Source organism: Haliotis asinina, chromosome 9 (assembly GCF_037392515.1).
Source record: "Haliotis asinina isolate JCU_RB_2024 chromosome 9, JCU_Hal_asi_v2, whole genome shotgun sequence".
In the NCBI taxonomy this organism is placed as follows: Eukaryota; Metazoa; Mollusca; class Gastropoda; order Lepetellida; family Haliotidae; genus Haliotis; species Haliotis asinina.
Genome location: NC_090288.1, coordinates 47,394,066 through 47,416,571, shown reverse-complemented (window position 1 = coordinate 47,416,571; position 22,506 = coordinate 47,394,066). Strand labels below are relative to the sequence as shown.

General features: G+C 38.8%; 1 protein-coding gene across 1 annotated transcript; it reads right to left on the bottom strand.

Moving 5' to 3' along the window:
- Positions 1-1,951: 1,951 nt before the first annotated feature.
- Positions 1,952-22,488, bottom strand: LOC137296408 (ubiquitin-like modifier-activating enzyme ATG7). The gene is made up of 19 exons (XM_067828205.1): positions 22,281-22,488; positions 21,505-21,559; positions 21,033-21,150; positions 20,761-20,838; positions 20,061-20,174; positions 19,426-19,563; positions 18,324-18,418; positions 17,755-17,876; positions 17,548-17,638; positions 16,988-17,132; positions 16,620-16,778; positions 15,966-16,017; positions 15,180-15,316; positions 11,643-11,807; positions 10,999-11,114; positions 7,929-8,010; positions 7,331-7,411; positions 6,912-7,031; positions 1,952-6,451 (listed from the first exon to the last, which is right to left on the bottom strand). The coding sequence occupies exons 1-19, from the start codon at positions 22,420-22,422 to the stop codon at positions 6,404-6,406; spliced, it is 2,058 nt and encodes a 685-aa protein (XP_067684306.1). The 5' UTR covers positions 22,423-22,488; the 3' UTR covers positions 1,952-6,403.
- Positions 22,489-22,506: the final 18 nt, after the last annotated feature.

Here is a 22,506-nt window from a genome sequence, read left to right as displayed (position 1 = left end):
CACGTTTTCTGTCACACACCAGTATATTTTATTTGTGTGGCCCCTATTTTTTTAGACGATCTTGACAATTATGTTGTTATGCAATTCATGTTAATGGCACTCTGTTCCAATGTATGAGCCCTGGTCATGGATGAATGACATTATTTTCCGACTTCACCAACATAGCCAACTAACATCTCATATGTGTCATTGTATGAAGTACAACATGATGGCATTATTTTACATTGATTATGTACCTGTAAGCTAAAATGGAAGTATGTTAATTAGCATAGTTCAAGGCCCTTGTCAATAGTGTACATGATCAAGCATTGGATGCTTACTTATTTAGACCTGTGCAGGTGATAATACCTGCCAGGTCTGAGAGGGAGAGAGTCCTATGTACACCAGAAAGGGGAGATAATTCCCTATCTCTGTAGGAAGGGAACATAACACGTTTCTAAAGGAAGGTGGTTAACTTGCTTCTTGAAGAAGGGGAAATAACCCCTGATTTCCATAGGAAGGGGGATAACTTATTTCTCTTGACAAAGGGAGTGCACTCCTTGTCTAAGAGCATCTCAGTCAGCCGTTGATCAATCCATCATTTAACCTTGGTTAGTGTGTAATGTGAGTATACCATCCTATTCTAAATACTAGAATAAGAGTTGCCAGTCATTGCCTGATGATGAAGCTGATGTTTCTGTGTACAAGCTAACATGTGACCTTAGTTGTCTTCTTATCTGTCCATTTCAAGTTAGGTGCCCACCCTCATTCAAAACAAAACATCATTCAATAAAATTAATTGAAAGACTTGTGCATGTCTCATTATCAAAATTTTGATGTTTGCTGGTTTTCTCCATTTAGTGAGTGAGTGATTGAGTAAGTGAGTGAGTGAGCGAGCGAGTTTTTACGTTGCTTTAAGCAATATTGCAGCAATGTCACAGTGGGAACACCCGTTGGGGAATTGAACCTTGATCTTCAGCATGACAGGCAAACTTTTTAACACTGGGATTGATGTGGGAAATTGAGGCCAAGCTTGAAGAATCAATGCTTTAACCACTAGGCCACTCCATTGCCCCTTTACGATATTTCGATTGCCCCCTAATGTTATATTGCTGGAATGTTGCTATATACAATCTTTCACTCACTCTTGGTTTACAGCATTCTCTTCCCACAGAGGTTACTTGTCATATCATCCTACGAACCTCTGTTCTAATACTGCCTTATTTGCTGGTTCTCAAATCCCCAAGCGGCAAATAATCGCAACTCACACATGTAACATCGACTTAGATCCAGCTTCTCTAATCCAAGCATGTTTGCATCTTGTGTTGATGTGCCACACAAGTTTAATAGTCAGCTTGTCCGTTGTCAACGAGTGCGATGGAGATGTCATTGAATCGCCATTTCATGAATGCACTCTGTCAACATTTGCGCCTTGTACTGGGGAAGAGGTTCTAGTTTTCCCGATGCATACGGAAATTACCATGGCCTTAAGAATGATTACTTTTGGAAGAACGTTGCAGACTGCCCAACTAAATCAGATGGCAACCAATCACCAACCTTGAACACATGCACCATGAAAGAGCCGTATTAGAACAGGTTTGTAGGAAGATATGACAAGTAACCTCTGTGGGAAGAGAATGGGATTATAGCATTTTGTAGATACCATGCAGACAATGGTGAGGTGAACTGGGTGTAATATTGGCTTGAAGAGCGTCTAACATGCAAGGTTTATGTGGCCATGTGTGTGTATGTGACTGAACTAGCCAAGATTTGCCACCCAAGTCAAACATAATATAACAGCAAGATTCATGTAGCGAAACAACACACATGATCTGTTAGATCTTTTGATAAGGCACAGCCTAGGATTGAACCACTATCTTTGTACCCTCTGGGTTGTCTATTCAACAGACCACAGATCTGGTCAGTTCTGTCAATCATAAGACAACTCGGAAGTAATCAAACAAAACGTTCCTTGATTTTGTTAAGACATGTATTCAGTGCTGAACAGAAACACATTAGCACAATAATTATTCACAAGACAGATAAGCAAATTGACATGATTCTCAGACATGTTTACACATACGAGGAGTGTCCCAAAAGTGGTCGGCCTCACCTGGACAGTTGTAACAATGAAACTGCTTTTATGTTTTCTTTTTCTACATACTATCTATCAAGCTCAAGGAAATTGTTTTTGCCATGTTCCAGCCCTGTTTTGTTTTACTTTTTATATTGGTACCCCCCAAAAAACACAAAATCAGCAATAAATGCATCAGTAACTTCTGGAAACAAAATATGAAAGAAACATTTTGTGTGTTTGAGAAAAGCAGAAGTCCTTTAGAATCAAACAAACATATTAAAGTGAAAAAAAATGCAATTTGTTAAAGTGACTCCCCCCACCATGATGTTTGCTGACAGTTTGTTTGGGAGACGTAATCAAAAGGACAACTTATTCTAATGTTTTCATTTATTCAAGCATGATGCCAAGGGTTCAAACAAAATACTGAATGGTCAGTCACACAAGTGTCAGCTCCCAGTATATTGTAAACAATGCCAGCTTGAATGTCTAGACAAAATATTTTTGAAAGTTTAAAATGGGCATGTTCTTTAAGAACAGCCTCACAAATATAAATCAAGCACTCCAACTCTTTGAATGATGATATGATATGAAGTCTGAACATATTTTATATCATTATCTGTGTATCATCATCCAAGAGGTACCAAATGACAGATTGTTTTTCACTTTCTGCAATGTTTAAAGAAATATTACACCCCAATATGTTGTGATGAAGAATATTTCATTAACCACATTTAACAACATATGTGAATTTCTGGACATGCCTTTGCTAATGATTCCTTCAAAATAGAATGGAAGCTTTTCTAACATTGGACATCAAGAATATGGTAAGGCCAACCACTTTTGGGACACTCCTTGTATGAAACAGTAAAGTCTTGCAGGATTAATGTCCATCAGCTTGAATTAGCTTTTATCTTGGATGACTTGAGAGATTTTGATTTATGCCATTGATGTCAAGATCAATAATCTCTCAATCATTTTAATTCAAGATATGTATCACAATGTAGTGTAAGAACTCAACCTGCATTGGGTTCAAAATTAAAACTTTTACATATATGATACCCTCTTGCAACACAATTCAATGTAGCGTCTAATTTGAATCATAATGTTTTGTCCAGTGCCTCATACAGCGATGTGCCATAATTATGTCATAAAATGGCTCCCAGCTGGCAGTGGCCAGTAGGTTGGGTAAACTAAATTGTCTGGTGTGCCATATATACAAAACAATAGGGTCCCAAATTTTACAGAGTACATTTTCAGAGATCACAGGTCACCTAAGGGGATGAACTCTCGTAGTCTGCTGCATATAAACTAGGTCAAGGTCAAGTTGAAACGATGGGGAAGAGAGTGTCAGGTTTGTCAGAGGAGGTTCAAAAAATAATTATAGAAATGAATTTGAGTGGATTCAAACAGTCAGATATTGCAGATGCTGTCCAGAGGGATCAAAGCACAATTTGTTTTTGGAAAGGATTGAAATGGGTAAAGATGAAGAAAACAGACCCAGACGTGGTAGACCTCCACTTTTGACAGAGAGGGCAGACCATATGCTAATGAGAACTTAAAACTAACAGAAGGAGATCTCTTGAACCAGGTGCGCTGATTTCCAGCACCGAGGTGGACTGTCTGTGATGATTTGGGGGGTGTATTTCCTCTCATGGAGCTGGTACACTGGTTTAAATAGATGGAACTATCAACAGTGAGAAGTATGTTTCTATTTTAGATGACAATTTATTCCCTGTTCTTGCCAAACACTTCCAAAATGATGATGATCTTTTCCAAGAAGACAATGCTCCATGTCATGAATCTCGTTTCACTAGAGAATGGAAAACAACCAACAATATCAAGTGTTTACCATGGCCATCACAATCATGAGACTTGAACATTATTGAAAATTTGTGGTTGCAACGAGGTTGCAACGATTTGCCCACACCATCAAAACAAAAGAGGAACTTTTTTAGCAGATTCTCAGGATTTGGCAAGCCATAGCTCTCCATCATAGTCAGGCACTGTATCTGTCTATTCCACGAAGGATAAGAGCTGTGAGGATTAATAAAGGTCATATCACTGAATATTAACCAACCAAACTTTCTTGTGTAGGGTAAGTAACCCTTATTTTTCACTTTTCTTAAACGCTCTGCCAAACTGCCCTCAAACATGGCTGCCATTTTATGACAAAATTATGGCACATCAATGTATATCTCACTCATATGGGACCTTTGTTGAGGAAAGGTCCCACAGAATTTATCACCATGGAGATTCTCATTATCTCCCCTAATGCATTAATCAACAGTTTTTGGTGATATTCTCAGTGTGTTGTGGGTACCCAGACTACAGGAACAATTCCATGGAATTTGTACCTGTGGAATGATTAAAATTCAGTACCAGTCTTGGAGTATTATAAAACACCAGTATAAAGACCTGGGCCTAGATTTTCGAAGCTCTCTTAGCGCTAAGATAGTCGTAATATAAGGGTAACGCTAATACGAAGGAGGGCAGTTGAAAAGACCGAGGGCTTCTGCAAATGATAATGCCCTGAAAAATAGCGTTACCGTTATTATAGCTAAAATGAATAGAATTTTTTTTAAAAGAATAATAAAAACAGCGGCATCGGTTTAGAAGCATTTACTGCCAACAACGAAACGACGGAGGTCACTGATGCACATTTTACAAATATAGTCACGTCATAGAACAACAGAGATGACGTCACTATTGAAAGTGACGACATTCGACCTTGACCTTTGCTCTTACTACCAGCCGCCATTGTTTTCAGTGATTAACAACGTTAGACTTCAAGTCAATATTTTCATTGCTGTATGTTGTCATTTATGGCACAATCGTTATGGATGGCACGAGCAGGAAAGTGCATAATGGCACAGGCACATGTGACGAATGTGAGCCAGATATATGGTCAATAATGAACCCAAGTTCATTCGAGCCGTAGGTGACTGAACTTCAACAGCTGAGCTACTTATGACGTCACCTAACAACGGGCTTGATAATGGCCCGTCATCAAGCATTTTGTGGGCGTTATCAAGTTACAGTGGACCACTCATTTCTGATAACGTGTGGTCGTTTTCATGATAATTCTATCCATTTTAGCTATAAGGTAATGTTAATACATGGCACTTACTACTATCTTAGAGCTAAGAGGGCTTTGAAAATCTAGGCTCTGACCATGTTAACAGTAAGTACATATTGCCTTGATCAATAAGCACTCCTGAAATTCTCAATATCTCGCAGGTACCCTGTATATAACTTAGCATACACATAACTGGTTTAAGCACAAAGCTCCATGTTACAAGACAACTGTCCACCATGTCCAGACATGTCTGATACAGTTCCACTGAAGAATCACATTCATACTTATTCCTGAATAATTTTCAGTGCCATTGTTGCAGAAGTTAAGACATCTTTTTCAAAGGATGTCAGTACTACCTCAGTTAAAAAATTTGTTTGCTGTTTAATGTAATATTCCAGCGGCAGTCTGTAAATAATCAAATACAGACCAGACATTCCAGTGATCAACAGCATGAGCAATAATCGATTGGGCAATGGGGAAAGAAAATAAGTTGTCCCGAGGGACCAGTGAACAATGTATTTATCTTACTGAACACCTGAATTTTAATTTTAAACTGTATGAAGCACTGGTACAGCCTCGTAGCACATGGCGAATTGTTTCGTCGCCATTGTGAAGACGACACAAGGAAAACAAATTTAGAGTTATCTCCCTTCTATTTACAATCGCAAAACATCGGTAATTTCCAGCCATCATGCGTGATTCAATGTTATTCCAGATAAAGAAGTGCTACCATGAAGAACTAAATGAGTTCGGCATTCCCAGCGGTGTACATTAAATGTTACAATGTTACACTGTCTGTAAGTGTGGTACATTGAAAAAAAAAAATACAAGGGCGCTTAGGCAATCAGAAAGCGACATTCATGTGTAAGGTAAGATAAAGACATTTGTTGTCAAAGTCTGCATGGCTGACCACTATTAACTGCCTCTTACAACAAGCATGACTTACTGGCCATGAATTATAACCCGGATCTTCATGGGTTAGTAATGAAATAAATCATTATCTAAAATTAATTCAGGATTTGTCCCTTGGTCTTCAGATAACTGCCCAGTGAACTTCACACAGTCCTAAGTGAATGTTTCTTGTCTCACAAATAATCACTCTAATGCACCATCTTTGGTGGTTTGGAGTCTGTGTGGTATCACATGAGTTCATTGGCATCACAGTAGTGTAGATGTGGTATGTAAGGATGGTTTTGTTTCTATGACAACCACTCCATAGTGCCGCCAGGGGGTATGGTTAACACTGGGTGCTGGAGTGGTGTGGCTGGACATCAAGACATCTCCATGCTTTCAGAGTCATCATCACTCAGATCCCAAACCTGCTCAGAAAAGAACAAAGTTTTGGTATCATGCTCCCTTTAAATGTTTTCTTTTTTTGTTACCTTCTGAAACCTAACGTCCACCTAAAACCTGAATAATTGTTGTACATCTCACTTAACTTTGCTTACATACAGACAAAGGCTTTTACTGCAATAACCATGACCTTTCACAGATGAACACACTGATCTATACTTTGTGCAGTAATGGATCATGACAACAGTGACTGATCCTGGTCCCATACTAAAGGTACTAACCTTGACATCTTGCTGATTCTGACCTTGACCTCTTATACGTACTGACCTTGACCTCTAACAGGCACCTCTTACAGGTACATATCTTTTGTGCTACTACAGGTACTGACCTTGGCTTTGACACCAACCTCTTTCTACAAATATCAACTACCACAAGTGATACTAATCTCTACCACAGATATCCTCCTCAACTACCAATACTACTGACCTCAGCATCCAAAGTCTCCTGTTGCATCTGTGTGAGTCCGGTCAGGTCCTCCAGGTAGTTGGGTTCATTGAACGCCCGCAGAAGAAACTGGAAGCCTTCCTTCTTGTAGGACTCTAGCACCTACAGCACCACACAGAACCTTCATGCATCAGCACACATCACACAAATGACAGCGAACCAGTAGTACACTGCTTTAACAATATTAGAGCAATATCATGGCTGCAGACTCCAGAAATGTGTTTCACATATTACATCCATACTGACAGGGTATTGGAGCAAATATTAACACCACACAGTCAGGCAATGTACTGTAACCATTGAATATTGGTAAAATCGCTGAGAATTCAGGTCCACTCCAGTGTTGCTTATATAGGGAATATAGGTTAGGCTGGAGTTGATGGGAACATAAAGAGACTTACCATAGTTGAACAGGCAGTGCACTTGTCGAAGGCCCGGCTAGCAGGAAGAACATGGTGGTACCTAGACAGGAACCCACGTATCTGGAACAAACATGGAGTGAGTGAGTGTTGGCTTAATATTTCAATTACCTCATGAACATGATGATGATAACTTGTAAGGCTCTTAAGAGAAACTCTTATCCATGAGAGAGTCAGCTGGGTTTAAGCATGCCTTTATTTGTATCATGGCATGTCAGCCTGATAAGTACGTTGATGCACTTCTCAGACAATACAGTTTGGTGAAATGCTTATACGCAGCTGATAATCAGAAACATAATTAAGGTCAACCAGGATTTGAAGCAGTGTTCAGAGATGAGGTGAGGTGAATACTTAAGATTATTTCGACAAATGGCGATGTGCACGCGTGTACGTGTACGTGTACGTGTACGTGTACGTGTACGTGTGGCTACTTGATATGATGAGTATTAATCTATACTATTTAGTTGTGATGAAAAAGCATCCACCATTTCATCAAGACTGACCAAATAATCCTGTTAGTTGTCTCTTACATCAAAAAAGGGTTCCTGAGGACTGGGTGCTTGGATCCAAGTTGTCTTACCTGATGTGGGACAAGTCCTAGAGAGCAGTCAGACTCTCTGTAGAAGTCATCATTGGAGCTGGTATCGGCTGGGGCCTCTGGTCTGGCAACAAGTAAACAGGGAACTTGTGATCATGATTAGTTTGTTAACTATTCTGAACAGGGGTACGAATTTACATATAATTACTTGACACTAAAGGTGAAGTTCACAACCTATGGACATACACATAATGTTTAAAACCACCACCAAATTTGAAAGATGTTATATTTTATAACATCTTCAGTGTATTTTGTGCTGCACACGAGAGTTACTTCCCCTGCAGGATGTTGCAGACATGACACTCAAAAGATAACAAACCATTAGACTGCACGGTGAACAGTAGACAAACATTGGGGAACTGAAGAGTCGAATATACTTTGGAGGACCTAGTTACCTTCAGAGTTATCTCCCCTCTGGATGACAAACTCTCAACACAAATTAGATGGCAGGCTGTTATCTACCCTTCAGATGATAAACTGTTCGTGTTACCAACACTTACTGGTAAACACATATAAGATTATCCATGACCTGAAAATGACCCCAATTTGCATACTTGGGAACGCCCCACAGAACGATCCACTTGAAACAAGAGGGAGACAGGTTGTCTGATAAATATCGAGAAGTTCATTTTCCACGTGTGTTTCACGCATGAATTGTTATAGCACACTCGATTTGGGAACGAATTGAATCAACACAATATGCTGAGCAAATATGTTTAGGACCACCGATCCATTTCACGAAGCAAATGACATTTTCCTGGTGTTTTTCTAACAAAATTGTTGAATATCTAAAATGCTTGTCAATGCCCCAATCATCTATTTGTCTATGTCTTAACTAAAGGTTAGAGTGGAATATCAGTATCTTATGCCTGAAATTGCAGTCTTATCATTCGAAGGAATATGCAGTGTTTTAATGGGTAAAGTTGACTTTTTGTCTGCTAAATATTAAATAGATAATAACTACATATAGTTAATTGTGTTTCATTAACTGTTTTAATATGTTAAAAGTTATCTGTTACTGAATGGTGGTGGCTAAATCAGAGCAGCAAGGGGGAAATATTTTTATCCCATAATTTTGTTCCTATTTCTCTGTACGGACTGATTTTCGTCCATAATTCCGCTGGGGATCGACCGGGAATACATGTCTTGGAAATTTATATAACCGGTTCCAGAGAAATGGTTAGTATTCAAACAATATTTCCAAATTTCTGTCATATTTTTATCATGGTCACCAAAATTGTGTACAGAAAACTGAAAATACCTTTTGACATTGATAAGTCAGTGAGAAATATCTTTGTACACAAATTTGTCGGTTTGGGAATTACTCAGTACCAGACTCAGTAGATTTATCAGTGACTAAAAAAATATAAAATACAGACAACTCTACAAAGATTACTCTGTTTTTATGACAAAGTATGGGAACAGTAAAAACCTTATATAGTATGTGTCAATTATTATACAAGACACAACAATGCTGGAAAATTAGGCGGACTTACTGATTTATGCTTTAATTATAACTCTCTGAATCAGTCTCGGTGTCTGAATCACTTGCAAGTCCAAAGTCAATCACTAGTCTGTCAATTTCCCTTTCTACAGCAATTTCTCGTTGCCAGTAACCATCTTCAATTGTTTTAACAAGTTTACAACATTCTGACCATTCTTTTGCACCGATTGCAGACATCCTTTCATTTATGGCAACTCTTATGGAACTTTTTGTGAACTGCAAGTTTTGTGAAGCGACATAATTGTTCAAATTTGCCCAAATTAACTCAATTGGGTTTAGTTCTGCGTGGTATGGAGGGAGATGTAGTACATCATGACCATGTTGCTTCAACATCATGTCTACTCTGTAGACAGGGCCCGACTTGTTGGATTTTGCAAGAAACAATAGTTCGGCTTTAAGCGTTTTCTCATCAAATGAGATATTGTGCCTTTGTGGCCATGCTTTCATGTCATCTTTTCTGTTGGCGGTTGTCAGACATTTGATATGGTGCATTATCCATAACGATGACAGAGTGCAGTGGAAGGTTTGGGATCAACTTTTCCTGGAGCCATTTGGAAAAATTATCAGAGTTCATCTTGTCATGATAGTCTGCTGATTTGAGTTTGGAATCAAAAACAAGCAAAGCATTTAGAGCAAAACCGTTTTCACCCCCTGCATGAACCACAATAAGCCAAGGTCCGGTGCCAGACGGGGGTTGAACCCCATTTATTAAAACTTCACCCTCAAGTTGCCAACACTTTGGGACAATGTGGTGTACATGCAACCATGTTTCATCGATAAAGATTTCGATTTTTGTTCAATTTTCTTCTCTGAATTTCTTTATTGCACGCAAGTATTGCAAATTCTTGGAAACAATGTCTTTACCTTCCATTAATAGTTTACGGTTTTCGCCACCTAAACCCCATGTGTTTGAGATTTTTTCAAAAACTTTCCTTAGAACCCTTGTAGTTCAACTGGCACTTTGCCATATCATACATCGTGTCCAGAGTGGGTGGTTGTTTTTTTACGTCATATAAACTTTGTACAAATTGACGGACTGCACGCCGGTCGAAATCATCAAGTATGTAACTGCAAGTTTTGGGTTTGCGCAACTTGGTGGGACTGATAAATGTAGGTCGACTCGCACTCCTACCACCTTCTGCCTTAATGCGCTTTAAAGTTTCCATTGAGAGTCCAGTAACAAGGCTACTTTGTAAAAGAGAATATGCACAATTTTTGTCCATATACATGATAACATTGTATGCTATCTCCCTTGCCTGAGATTGAATTATTTGCTCATGTTTTCCTAACTTGGACATTTTTAACTACAACTGAAATCTGTTTAACAGTATTGAGACAGGTGTTACACAGTAGTGAGACAGGTGTTAATCAGTAGAGGTGTTGATTTCGTGTCACGGTTAGCATGTACTGCACGTGCATAATCGTCAAGCTACCTGTAGCAGCTAAGTGTACTCGTTGTACCGCCTCTCTTGTCACAAATGCGTTTAGTGCACAGGATCATCTAATAGGTGTCTAGCAGTAGGATGACAGAGTGTAAGAGTTACCTACCCTTTAGGATGTTGCAGGACAGACACCAGGAGCTCTACCGCCAGAGCACCTGCTATCATGGAGATGCCAGGCCTGGTCACGGTACATTGTTGGTCAAGCGTCCGGTCCCTTGTAGACTGCATCCAGAATACAAGCAAAAACACATGTACATTCATGTCACAATCTCATCCACATAGAGAAATAACTTCCATTCAATATTTGTTGTGTGTAGTATGTTGTCAAAATATTGATAACATACAACTGAAAAAAAGTTAAGAGCACCTAATTCGTTCACTTTACACTAGCCACCTGCTGAACTCCTGTTGAATAATATATATTTTGTTCATTTTTAAAACAGTTGTACCAACACTGATTCATGATTTCCAAATTTATAACACAGGGTGTGATCATACTATAACATCGCAATGTTACCTCAAATGAGTAGTGTGCTACACCAGACAGACTAATGGGCATGAATCTGAACATAAATCTAAGCACATGTTAAATGACAATTGAGCCAGTTTTCTCTTAAAATGTTTCCCATATCAGTCCTCTCATACAAACAAATTACTAGACTGTTCTCTTGTAAGTAATAAGGCACTCTAATTGCTATAGCAGCGAAACACTTCGGCTGAAGTGCTAGGATCAAAGACATATTCTCTCACATTGCCTGGCGCAACAACATCATTGCAGAAGTAACACCCAAGCTGACATCCAGGAATGGTGGTTGTCATGGAGATGGGTCCTGGAGGTATTGCACTTTCTGCTGTCTTGTAACCATGACGAATAACGAGGAATGTATCAAAGCCTAGAGCTGCATTTATGACAATCTGAAACATGAAACAACCAGTTAAATATGAAGCATGCAAACTTTGTTCATCTTAGTGTTATGTACACGTTCATAAATCTCCACTATCTACTATAAATATCACAGCTACTGCTACCATACAGGCAGAACTCAAAGAAACCAGAGCCGATTCCTCATGTTCTACTTGTCAGGAACCTTACATTCAAGTCATCCTCAAGTCAGACCTCATCTGTGGTTTCATGGATAGAGGGGGTGGTGGGGTAGCCCAGTGGCTAGAGTGCTTGTTCATCATGCAGAATACTGGGTTCAATGCCCCACATGGGTACAATGTGTGAAGTCATTTCTGCTGTACTACTGCTGCCATATTGCTAAATGCTGGATAACACTGAACTCACATACTCACAACAGGACAGTGCTGACTGGAGAACAATGGTTTCATTGCCAAGCTAAAAGATGGCACTTGTTGGTACCCTGCCTGCCACTCAACACGAATGGGATAATGCACAGATTGGACAGCTCATTGTGACTTGACCTGAGAGAGGAATCCATCTTAAACTGTGTCTAGCATGCTTTAGTTTTATGCATAGTGTATCTGACTGGCTCACTACTACAAGGGTATCGCTATTTTTTAGGGCATTATCATCTGCAGAAGCCTGAGGTCTTTCATTGACTGCCCGACGAAGGAGGGCAGTTGAAAAGACTGAGGGCTCCTGCAAATGACAATGCCCTGAAAAACAGCATTACCGTTATTATAGCTAAAATGGATAGAATCTTTAATAAAACAAGAACAAAAAAAAAGACTGAGGGCTCCTGCAAATGATAATGCCCTGAAAAATAGCATTACCGCTATTATAGCTAAAATGGATAGAATTTTTAATAAAACAAGAATAATAAAAACTGCATCAGTTTAGAAGCATTTACTGCCAACAACAAACGACAGAGGTCACTGACACACATTTTACAAATATAGACACGTCATAGAACAACACAGATGACATCACTATTGCGAGTCGCCATTGTTTTCAGTGATGAACAATGATATTTTCATTGCTTTATGTTGTAATTTATGGTACAATTGTTATGGTTGGCACAGGCAGAAAAGTGCATAATGGCACAGGCACATGTGACAAATGTGAGCCAAATATATGGTCAAAAATTAACCCTTGTTCAAACGAGTCATAGATGATTGAACTTCAACAGCTGAGCTACTTGTGACGTCACCTAACAACGGGCTTAATAATGGCCCATCGTCAAGCATTTTGCGGGCATTATCAAGTTACAGTGGCCCGCTCATTTCTGACAACGTGCGGGCGTTTTAATGACAATTCTATCCATTTTAGCTATAAAACATGGTATTTGCTGTCACCCTGTATTGCACTCTGTATAAAGAGGATAATGCATAGACTGGTGGTCTCAAACTGAGGTTTCCACTTAAACTGCAGCATGCTATATATGTAGGATATAACACAACGGAATTTCCTGAGAGAAGAGAACTTACTTTTCAATAATGTCCACAGGTCATGCTATATCAAACTTATAAACCGACCGAAGATATACTTTGATATAATATTAATATTTGGTATTTACTGTTAAAATCAGTTGGGATGAGACTGGCAGTCAATCATTGACTCAATGCCTTGCCTTGCTGCCCACAGTACCTGTCTTCGGAGGAACACATGGTTCATACTGACAAACAATCTAATTCATCACAGCAATGCTTTATAGTCTAGTGGAGAAAACCACCAAGCTTGTAAGCAAAGGGTTGTGGGTTTGAAACCGAGTGTAGGCACTATATGTTGGAAATTGTCAAAATTGTCATATTTTACGATTGCATCAGTGATGGCAAGACAAAGTCGTATCAATGTTAATGACAAGTAATAGTTCAAAGGCTATTCCTCAGAATATCCCTAGGCAGAGGGACAATACTGAAGTAATATCCCGGGGCAGAGTGACGATATTATGATAATCACCTGGGACAGAGGGACAATACTGAAGTAATATCCCGGGGCAGAGTGACAATATTAATATAATTACCTGGGACAGAGGGACAATACTGAAGTAATATCCCAGGGCAGAGTGACGATATTATGATAATTACCTGGGACTGAGGGACAATACTGAAGTAATATCCCGGGGCAGAGTGACGATACTATGATAATTACCTGGGACAGAGGGACAATACTGAAATAATATCCCGGGGCAGAGTGACGATATTATGATAATTACCTGGGACAGTGGGGCAATACTGAAGTAATATCCCAAGGCAGAGTGACGATATTATGATAATTACCTGGGACAGTGGGACAATACTGAAGTAATATCCCGGGGCAGAGTGACGATATTATGATAATTACCTGGGACAGTGGGACAATACTGAAGTAATATCCCAAGGCAGAGTGACGATATTATGATAATTACCTGGGACAGTGGGACAATACTGAAGTAATATCCCGGGGCAGAGTGACGATATTATGATAATTACCTGGGACAGTGGGACAATACTGAAGTAATATCCCAAGGCAGAGTGACGATATTATGATAATTACCTGGGACAGTGGGACAATACTGAAGTAATATCCCAAGGCAGAGTGACGATATTATGATAATTACCTGGGACAGTGGGACAATACTGAAGTAATATTCCAAGGCAGAGTGATGATATTAAGATAATTACCTGGGACAGAGGGACATTATTTAGATAACTGCATGAGGAAATAAGATTGTATCAGATTTGTGGGATATTATGTTAAAAAGTGTTCCCTAAAAACAAAAAAATAGCGTGACATCATTGTCGGATTTTAACAGTGAGTTAGTACCTGGGAACTTAACCATATTTTGGTATGAAACAGATGGGGATCAAAACACTTACACTCTACTCCCTGTCAGCTCTCTACCCACTTGACCACTGAGGTGTTAAAATATTCTTGAAGACAGAAAATACAGGTATCACTCTGACTAATATCACAAAATAGAACCGTTATCCATCCAATACCATTTCTATGATTTGGAACAGTTTTACAGAAGATAGCCAAGTCAGCCAGCCAAGTGAACCTGAAACGTTGCACTCCCTTTACAAATGTAACACTACTGGTAGAGTATTAGATGTACAATCTCGAATCAGTGTTCATCCTCCACCCTGAGCCTTATGAACCCATACCTGTCATAAGAAATGGCAAACAGGACCGGGTGGTCAGGCTTGCTGACTTGGTTTGACATCAGTTAACAAGGGGGCAGTTCTATACTCATGCTGTTGATCATTAGATTGTCTGGTCCAGACTGCACGATATAGCTGGAATATTGCTGAGTGTGTCATAAAATCAAATACACTCACTCACCACCAGGTGCTGAGTTTCAATTTTTTACCTCCCAACCCAGTGTGGTCAATGATCCCTACCTTCTGCTTGACCCCTCCGAGGACAGTGGGCAGCCACCGGCTCTCCCTAGTATCCATCAACAGGAACAGTACATCATGGCTGTCCACCAATTTCTCCAATGTCTCAACGTCCTGCCGAACAGTCTCCACAGAACTTTCTGTCACAAACAGAAGACATAATGATTAACTGGTCAACATCCAACCTATGATATACATTCAAAGAGATCTCTGTCACTTTCGGGAAGCTGATATGATGCCAACAACCTTGAGACATGGTCAGACTAACCAGAATTCTAACTATGGAATAGTTTCCTGGCATGCCAAGGGGACATAACTCATACATAACCCATACAGTAGGCCCAAATGTTCCTCCTGGTCAAGAAGGAGAGGCTTTACAGACCAGCCAAAAAGTAAATGATTTTAGTTTTATGCAGTTGCTTAGCAATAATCCAGCAATATCACATAGAAATGGGCTTCAAGTTCAAGCATTGTACCAGTATGGAGAATTGACCCATTTCTTTGGCGAGATAAGCTTACGTTTTAACCAATACGCTACCCCAGCATCCTCCAGCCAATTAAGAAACAAAGCTTTAGTTTAACAAGGATACTGACTAGAAGTAGACCAGTGTAATCCTTAACCCCTTAATGCTATGCAGATAGACTTAATTTTCAAACAGAATAATCTTTTAGCATCTTTCAATTTCATGCGACCAGGAAATTGAAATTTCTGCTCTGAATTCTTCTGCAGATTCTCTTGTCATTAAATCTCGGGTCAGGCTTAACAATGAAAAGAAGTGAAGTACGGACCTGGTACTGAGTGCCCTGGCATAGGGATGGACAATGTTAAGCCTTTGGTGTCCTGAAACAAAGTGAGACAGACATTATTTGTTTTAGAAGTGCAGATTTGCAAAGGATTAACTACATCTTAGCAAACCTCTAAATCAAGACTACCAAAGAAATATATATGCATTCATCCAGTATTTGGCATATATAAATTCACATCTTACATGTCCTATCATATCTGTACTTAGGAAATCTGGACGAGTACAGTGGAAGCTGTCTAAACCGGCACTCATGGGGACTGAAGAAATGATCTGGTTTAGATAACATGCTGGATTGTTGAGCTGATGACAAATGTACATGCCACGGACGGGACTAAAATTTCATGCTGGTGCTGACAACTTGCCGGACTGGACAGATGCCGGTTTTGACAGCTTCCACTGTACTATGATTTCTTTGGATCTTTATTCAGCCCCAAGTTCACAACAATTGTCACCACACAAAAAAGTAGAAAAAGGTTCTGAATTCATGTCAATATATACACCTAATCTTATAACTAACTTTATGGTTTCCGTAAAGCCATTTCACACTAATCTGGACAAATTTCACCTGTAGTAGGATCTACTCTTTCCTGATACATCCCTGCTGGGAATACATTTTGATTATTATAAAGCTACTCACTGCTCCTGGGAATATCTTCCGAAGAGATTCTGCAGCAGCTTCTGCCTTGGGTCTGCCTCCATTCAAGCAGTCTTCAAAAGTGAACAGCGATTGCCGGACTGGGTTGGAGTAGGATATTCGGGAGTTGTCCACAAAGGTTATTGTCCTGATGCCCCAACCCTGCAAGAACCACAAACTTTAATTTCTGGTGACCAGAAAAGAATTAAAAAGAATTTGCCATGGGCAAGATGGCACTGTTTAAACAAGAATAGATAACACTTCTTCAAGAAATCAGACTAATTTCACATTCACAAAAAGTACCCGACATTCATGGAATTCAAAATTAAAAAAATAAAAAACAAACAGAAATTACTTAGTTATGTACCAACCATGAGGCCCCGGGCAACATTACATCCCAGAGTTCCAGAACCAAGCAACAGGACTTTAGTGGAGGAGATTTTTTCAAGGTCAAGGTCAGGAAGCAGGCGCCATCTCATCAACTTTAAGTTCAAGTCCACTGCTGACTCTGCTAATCTGAACACACACCATAATCACAATCAAATATGCAATAACAAGTCATCAATCAAAGGTGTAGATCCTGTGTTCTGTATGTACTATATACACAAAATACATGTTATATATTAACGTCAACAATACATGCATTTTATATGTTAACAGTGAAAAACGTGTAGCACATATGTTAACAATTCATGTAGTATATAATATGTTAACATTACAATATATGCAATATGTAATATGTCAAAAAAAATACAATACATGTAGTATATAATAGGTTAACAATACAATACATACATTCTATATGTTAAGAATGCAAGACATATAGTATATATGTTAACGATTCATGTAGAATATAATATGTTATGCTATATAATAGGTTAACATTGCATTAAATGTAGCACATAATGTTAAAAATACAGTATGTGCTTGCCTGGTCGGGTCCATGCTAGATGACAAGTTCACCATCCGGGGGCCCAGCTTTTGTCTCTCATTCTTCTCCCAGCCCACACATTTCGGACACTCTGGAAGTACACATGTCACCTGACATATGGCGAAACACAAATTCAAATTGCCATATGTTCACAGAAAAGTCCAATGTTTCCAAAATTTTCTTTACCTGAGATTTGGATCTACTGACCTGTCTGAGCACACAGTGAAGTCAGGGTGATGTTGAAGACGAGGCTGTGGCTGATGTCACGCTCGCCATCACGAGTTCGGTCTCGGAGACACAACACCTCGATCTCCCCAAACTTATCTCCCCTGAATCAACACACACAAGAGACATTTATGTAGATATCATCATATCACTGAAACTAATTGTAAACTATACTTTGAAACATCTGACTTTTGGTTTTGCAAATGAGATTAAACTGTGTCTCTCTTTCCCTAACATGATCATACAAATAACACTTGCAGCTCCATAAACTTCATGTTTCTTGAATAGCAATAAACTTTGTCATAAATTTTGTACACATGTACTAGGGGTGGGTCAGCAATTTAGAACCTAAAAACATGAATATTAAATATTGCATAAATATCATGGGAAATGCAGGGGGATCACTTATTTTGAACATAAATCTTAGGGTGGGGCACATTCACATTGTACAGGCTTCCCCATACAAATTATCATTAACCCCTCTAGCCATAAATTATGAACAGTCTCTAAACCTGACCACCAAAGTCAACAATCGGCATATGACTACTAACCATCTGTGAGCTATGAGAGTGAGGAAGTTGCGGAGCGGCCAGCCAGGATGTTTATCCAGGGTGCAGGGGTCACAGAAACCAAACATCACCTTTCCCTGGAACACAGACAAACAAGAGCATATACTAGGGCTGCAACGATTCACACAGATCTTGATTCAATTTGATTTTTAATTTTGGACCCTCAATTCAATCATTTTCTAATCAATTCTTCACACAAGTAAAAACATCAGATTTCAACAAAGATTTCTCAGAGTCTATTTTTAGCATGAAATCGATCATTAACTTTGCCATGTCTGCTAACAACAATTCTCACAGGATAATTAGCCTGCTGTCAAGTACAGTCAACCAATCATGCTTCACCTTATTTCAGCATTTGAAACTGTTCGAATTGGAGTCAAAATTATGTTTTGGCTTGGTGGAATTAATTTAAATAGGTATTCAAATATAGAAACAAAATAGTGTTTATGGTCATCGAAAGTCAAAACTAAGGTGTCAGATTCGATTTCCGATAAATTGAACCAAATCCAGCATCTACTTGATTGATGATGAAAATACAAACATTATTTCTATTTCTTAACTTGAGCTGTTTAATTCTTATATTTGACTGGAGCTTCCAATTCATATCTTTCACTGGAACTTTCTAATTTTCTTTAATTGGAGCTTTCAATTTTTTATTCTTAACTAGAGTTCTTAATTGGAACTATTTAATTCTCTATGAAGTACCATCAGCCATACAAAGATAACATCGACTCTTACAACAAATACAATAAAAACTTCACTATTACAAAATGCCCTTATGTTAATCATTGAGGATTAGAACTTTTTAAACGACCCATGTATCTTGCTTATTCTTGATAAAACCAGTTGACATTCACATATCATTTATAAACATTATATTGTGTACATCATGATTATCATTATCCAGTCTTTGTTATATCTACATGCTTGATCAAACTACAAACTGTGTGCCTTTTAATTTTGAGTTATTTTTGTCATCACTGAGGCGTATCCGAAACAATTGGGCTAATTCTCTTGCTGTGACAAGTCAGTAAACGAAACATGGGTCAGTATATGAAACTCATCCAATATCTCCATTCTTTACCTTTTCTATACCTTTGACACTGAGGGTTTTCAGTTCCTGAACCTGTACATCATCCCCCAACTCCCTGACGATGAAGAACCCTTGGAAACAGTTTCTACCAGCCTGGAAGGCGTCATATGAGGTCTGGAAAGACCTCATCTGTAAAGGAAACATACACCTTATACACCAATATATATATCAAAATGGTCCAACTACTTACAATAATAAATGTTTAAACCTTATTTATGAGTGCATACAATATCTCAACAGTTGTAAGTAACATAACTGATAGATTTCTGTGTTACTAGACCACGCTCTAACATGGATGTAGACCTGTAAAGATCCAGGCTAAAATTGGCCCTCAGCAACCCACACTTGTTGTAAGATGTGATTAAATTGATCAAGTGATTTGCAGACTTCATTGATGCACATTGTATCCCAACTGTATAGATCGATGTTCATGCTGTAGATCACTGGATTGTCTGGGCCAGACTTGATTATTGACAGATCATTACTATATTGCTGAGTGTAGCATTAAAAACCAAACAAATAAAACCCAGCAAAGCCAAACAACCTGACCGTCCAATCCAGTTAGTCTTAGGTTATTGCACACATCTATCCTAACCAAGAATCCCCTCTGGGAATAATGCCACTACCTGTTCTGGAGAGAACCTGCCATCCAGAGCCTTGGGTGCGGAGGAGACTGTGTTTTCTGGAGCTGTCAGACAGGGGAATGCAAACCAGTAGTAGTAGTTGTATTTCTTCAGATCCTGAAAAGATAGTTTATACAGTAGTGACAGACCAGAGGGCTTAGGGGATAAAACTTTTTGCCTGGCAACCTGCCCCAGTTGAAAACATACACATGTTCAGGGTTAAACCTGACCATGAAAAGACTATTAACTGGACCAGTTTTAATCCACATGCAATAATTGGTTGTTGTAATAAGTTCAGCCAATGAAAGCGTGTGTTTCTTAAAATCTTTCATTTGGTAACTTTCAGTTTTGGTTTTCATTCATACTCATGAATGATCATGTTTCAGAAAAAAATTAAAAGTTTATTAAAACAGTTTACTAACATACAAATGAAGCAAATACATATAGCTAAAAACTTCAAACACCCAAATGTAAAAGGGGCACTAAAAATATCCCAGTGGGGTGGGGCATTGGTGGCAGAATCATGCTGGCAGAATCATGCTCAAGAAACATAATGCTCCACTGCTAACAGATAATTTTGTATTCCCTGCTCTGGTGGATGCCTGTGGTTAACTGCCTGTTCATCATCATCATCATCATCATCATCATCATCATCATCATCATCTACAACAACACCAGCGACAACATTAACATCATCACTTACAGCATGAGTGAGGAGAAGAAATCTGGACAGGAGTGAAGGATCATCTATGGCTCTGCCACTAATTATGTCATCCCAGATCTGAAAGAAAGCAACATTGATACACTGACAGGAATCATAAACAGATAACATAAGGTTCACCAACCTGTGCGAACTTTGCACATGTTTTGCAAGTAAGGATAATGTTATTACTGTTCATAATTCATCAAAAGTAAAATAACTATTTTGCAGGTGTAAAACCAGTGTGATTTCACAAGCTCAACAATGAAACATACCTGCTTCCCTGAAGTTTCAAGCAGCTCTTTCTTGTTGCAGTCCTTGAATTTTTCAAGTGTATTTGTATTCTGGATAAGCCCTTTGCTGAGAAGACATCGAGGTGGCGTCTTCCAATCACTAGAAAAACAATCAAAATCTACCTGCTCTTCATTTAAGAAAGCACTTGAGATGAGCAAGGTGTGCAGGGGACCTTCATTCTTTTCCCTGTATCCCAAACTTTCACAGCTTCATAGACAATCAATAAAAAACATAATGAGAGACCTTAAAAATAGGACCTTCCATCATTTTGGATGGATATTGAAGCATTCATAAAATAATCAGCTTTATATATGCAGGTCAGTCATCAAGATCTTACCATGATTACCAGTAAACTTCTATAGACTGCTTTTATATTTGTAGCGCTTGTCAATACAAGACTAAAACTATATACTTGAGTATAATAACAATGGGGACACAACTCTGTTGACATACCTGTCAAAAGCTGTAAAGTCCAAAGACAGTCGAGGAACCATTCCTGTTGGATCCCCTGAAACATAAATCAACTGATTTCAAAATATCTTGTTACCATGGTTACTATACTGACTTTGTGAACTTGTGCTGAGATGTTTCACTCTGAGAGTGTGTGTTCATATTCTGGATGTGACTCAGCCCCAAAATGTACAAGAACCAATATTGTACTGAGAATGTATTAAGCCCAGCTGTAACATATGTTAGATTTCGTAAAATCATAATGTATACATATATTTCAGTACTGTTGGCACAGCATGAAACTTTAAGGTTTTCTGTGGGGTCTTTTTGTTGTTGTTGTTGACCATGTTTATATTTGCTGGGGTTCTGCATTTACACAATACCAACATGACACCAGTGATGAAATCGTAACATGCCCTGTGTATGGTTGTTAAATGTAAAAAGAGACTCACATCAACGACCCGTGATATTTTACAAGCACCTCAATCATTTACTGGCCCTGTTGATGACAGTGAGTAGAATTAATAATTGTCCTTATGTATAAACCCCATGGGTTTGAATCGTTCGAGAGATTTGGTATGAACTACTTTCATTATTTTCTGTTTCAGGGCCCGTCCCTTTTAAAATCCTTTCAGATCAAACGATGCATACTCCATATCACTTTGTAAATCTTAAGTTTATTAACAGTGAATGAAAGAAGTTAAATATCAGATAATGAGGCCCTATTTCAATTTCTTTGAGACGATATGCGTATTGTCATCATCCACTTTATCACTTACCATTGAAGTAAAATCCATGAATAGGTTTGGGTGCTTCGTCCAAACCATACACATTAAGCTTGTTTTCTGACAATCTTTGCCAAAACCCGGCATCAAGAGAGCTGCTGAAAGGAGCGAACTGAAGCGAATCTCCACCTGACATTGCCGTATCCTAATTCACGTACTGTTTAAAACTGTTCAGTACGTTCGGTATTGCCAATACCGTAGAGGGAGGGTGTCATCGATA

Coding starts and splice junctions, on each gene's coding strand:
- LOC137296408 (XM_067828205.1), bottom strand. CDS start 22,422: ATGTCAGGTGGAGATTCGCTTCAGTTCGCTCCTTTCAGCAGCTCTCTT. Junction 17,639..17,754: donor TTCACTGTGTGCTCAGACAG/GTCAGTAGATCC, acceptor GTGTACTTCCAG/AGTGTCCGAAATGTGTGGGC. Junction 16,018..16,619: donor GGAAGATATTCCCAGGAGCA/GTGAGTAGCTTT, acceptor ACTTTGTTTCAG/GACACCAAAGGCTTAACATT.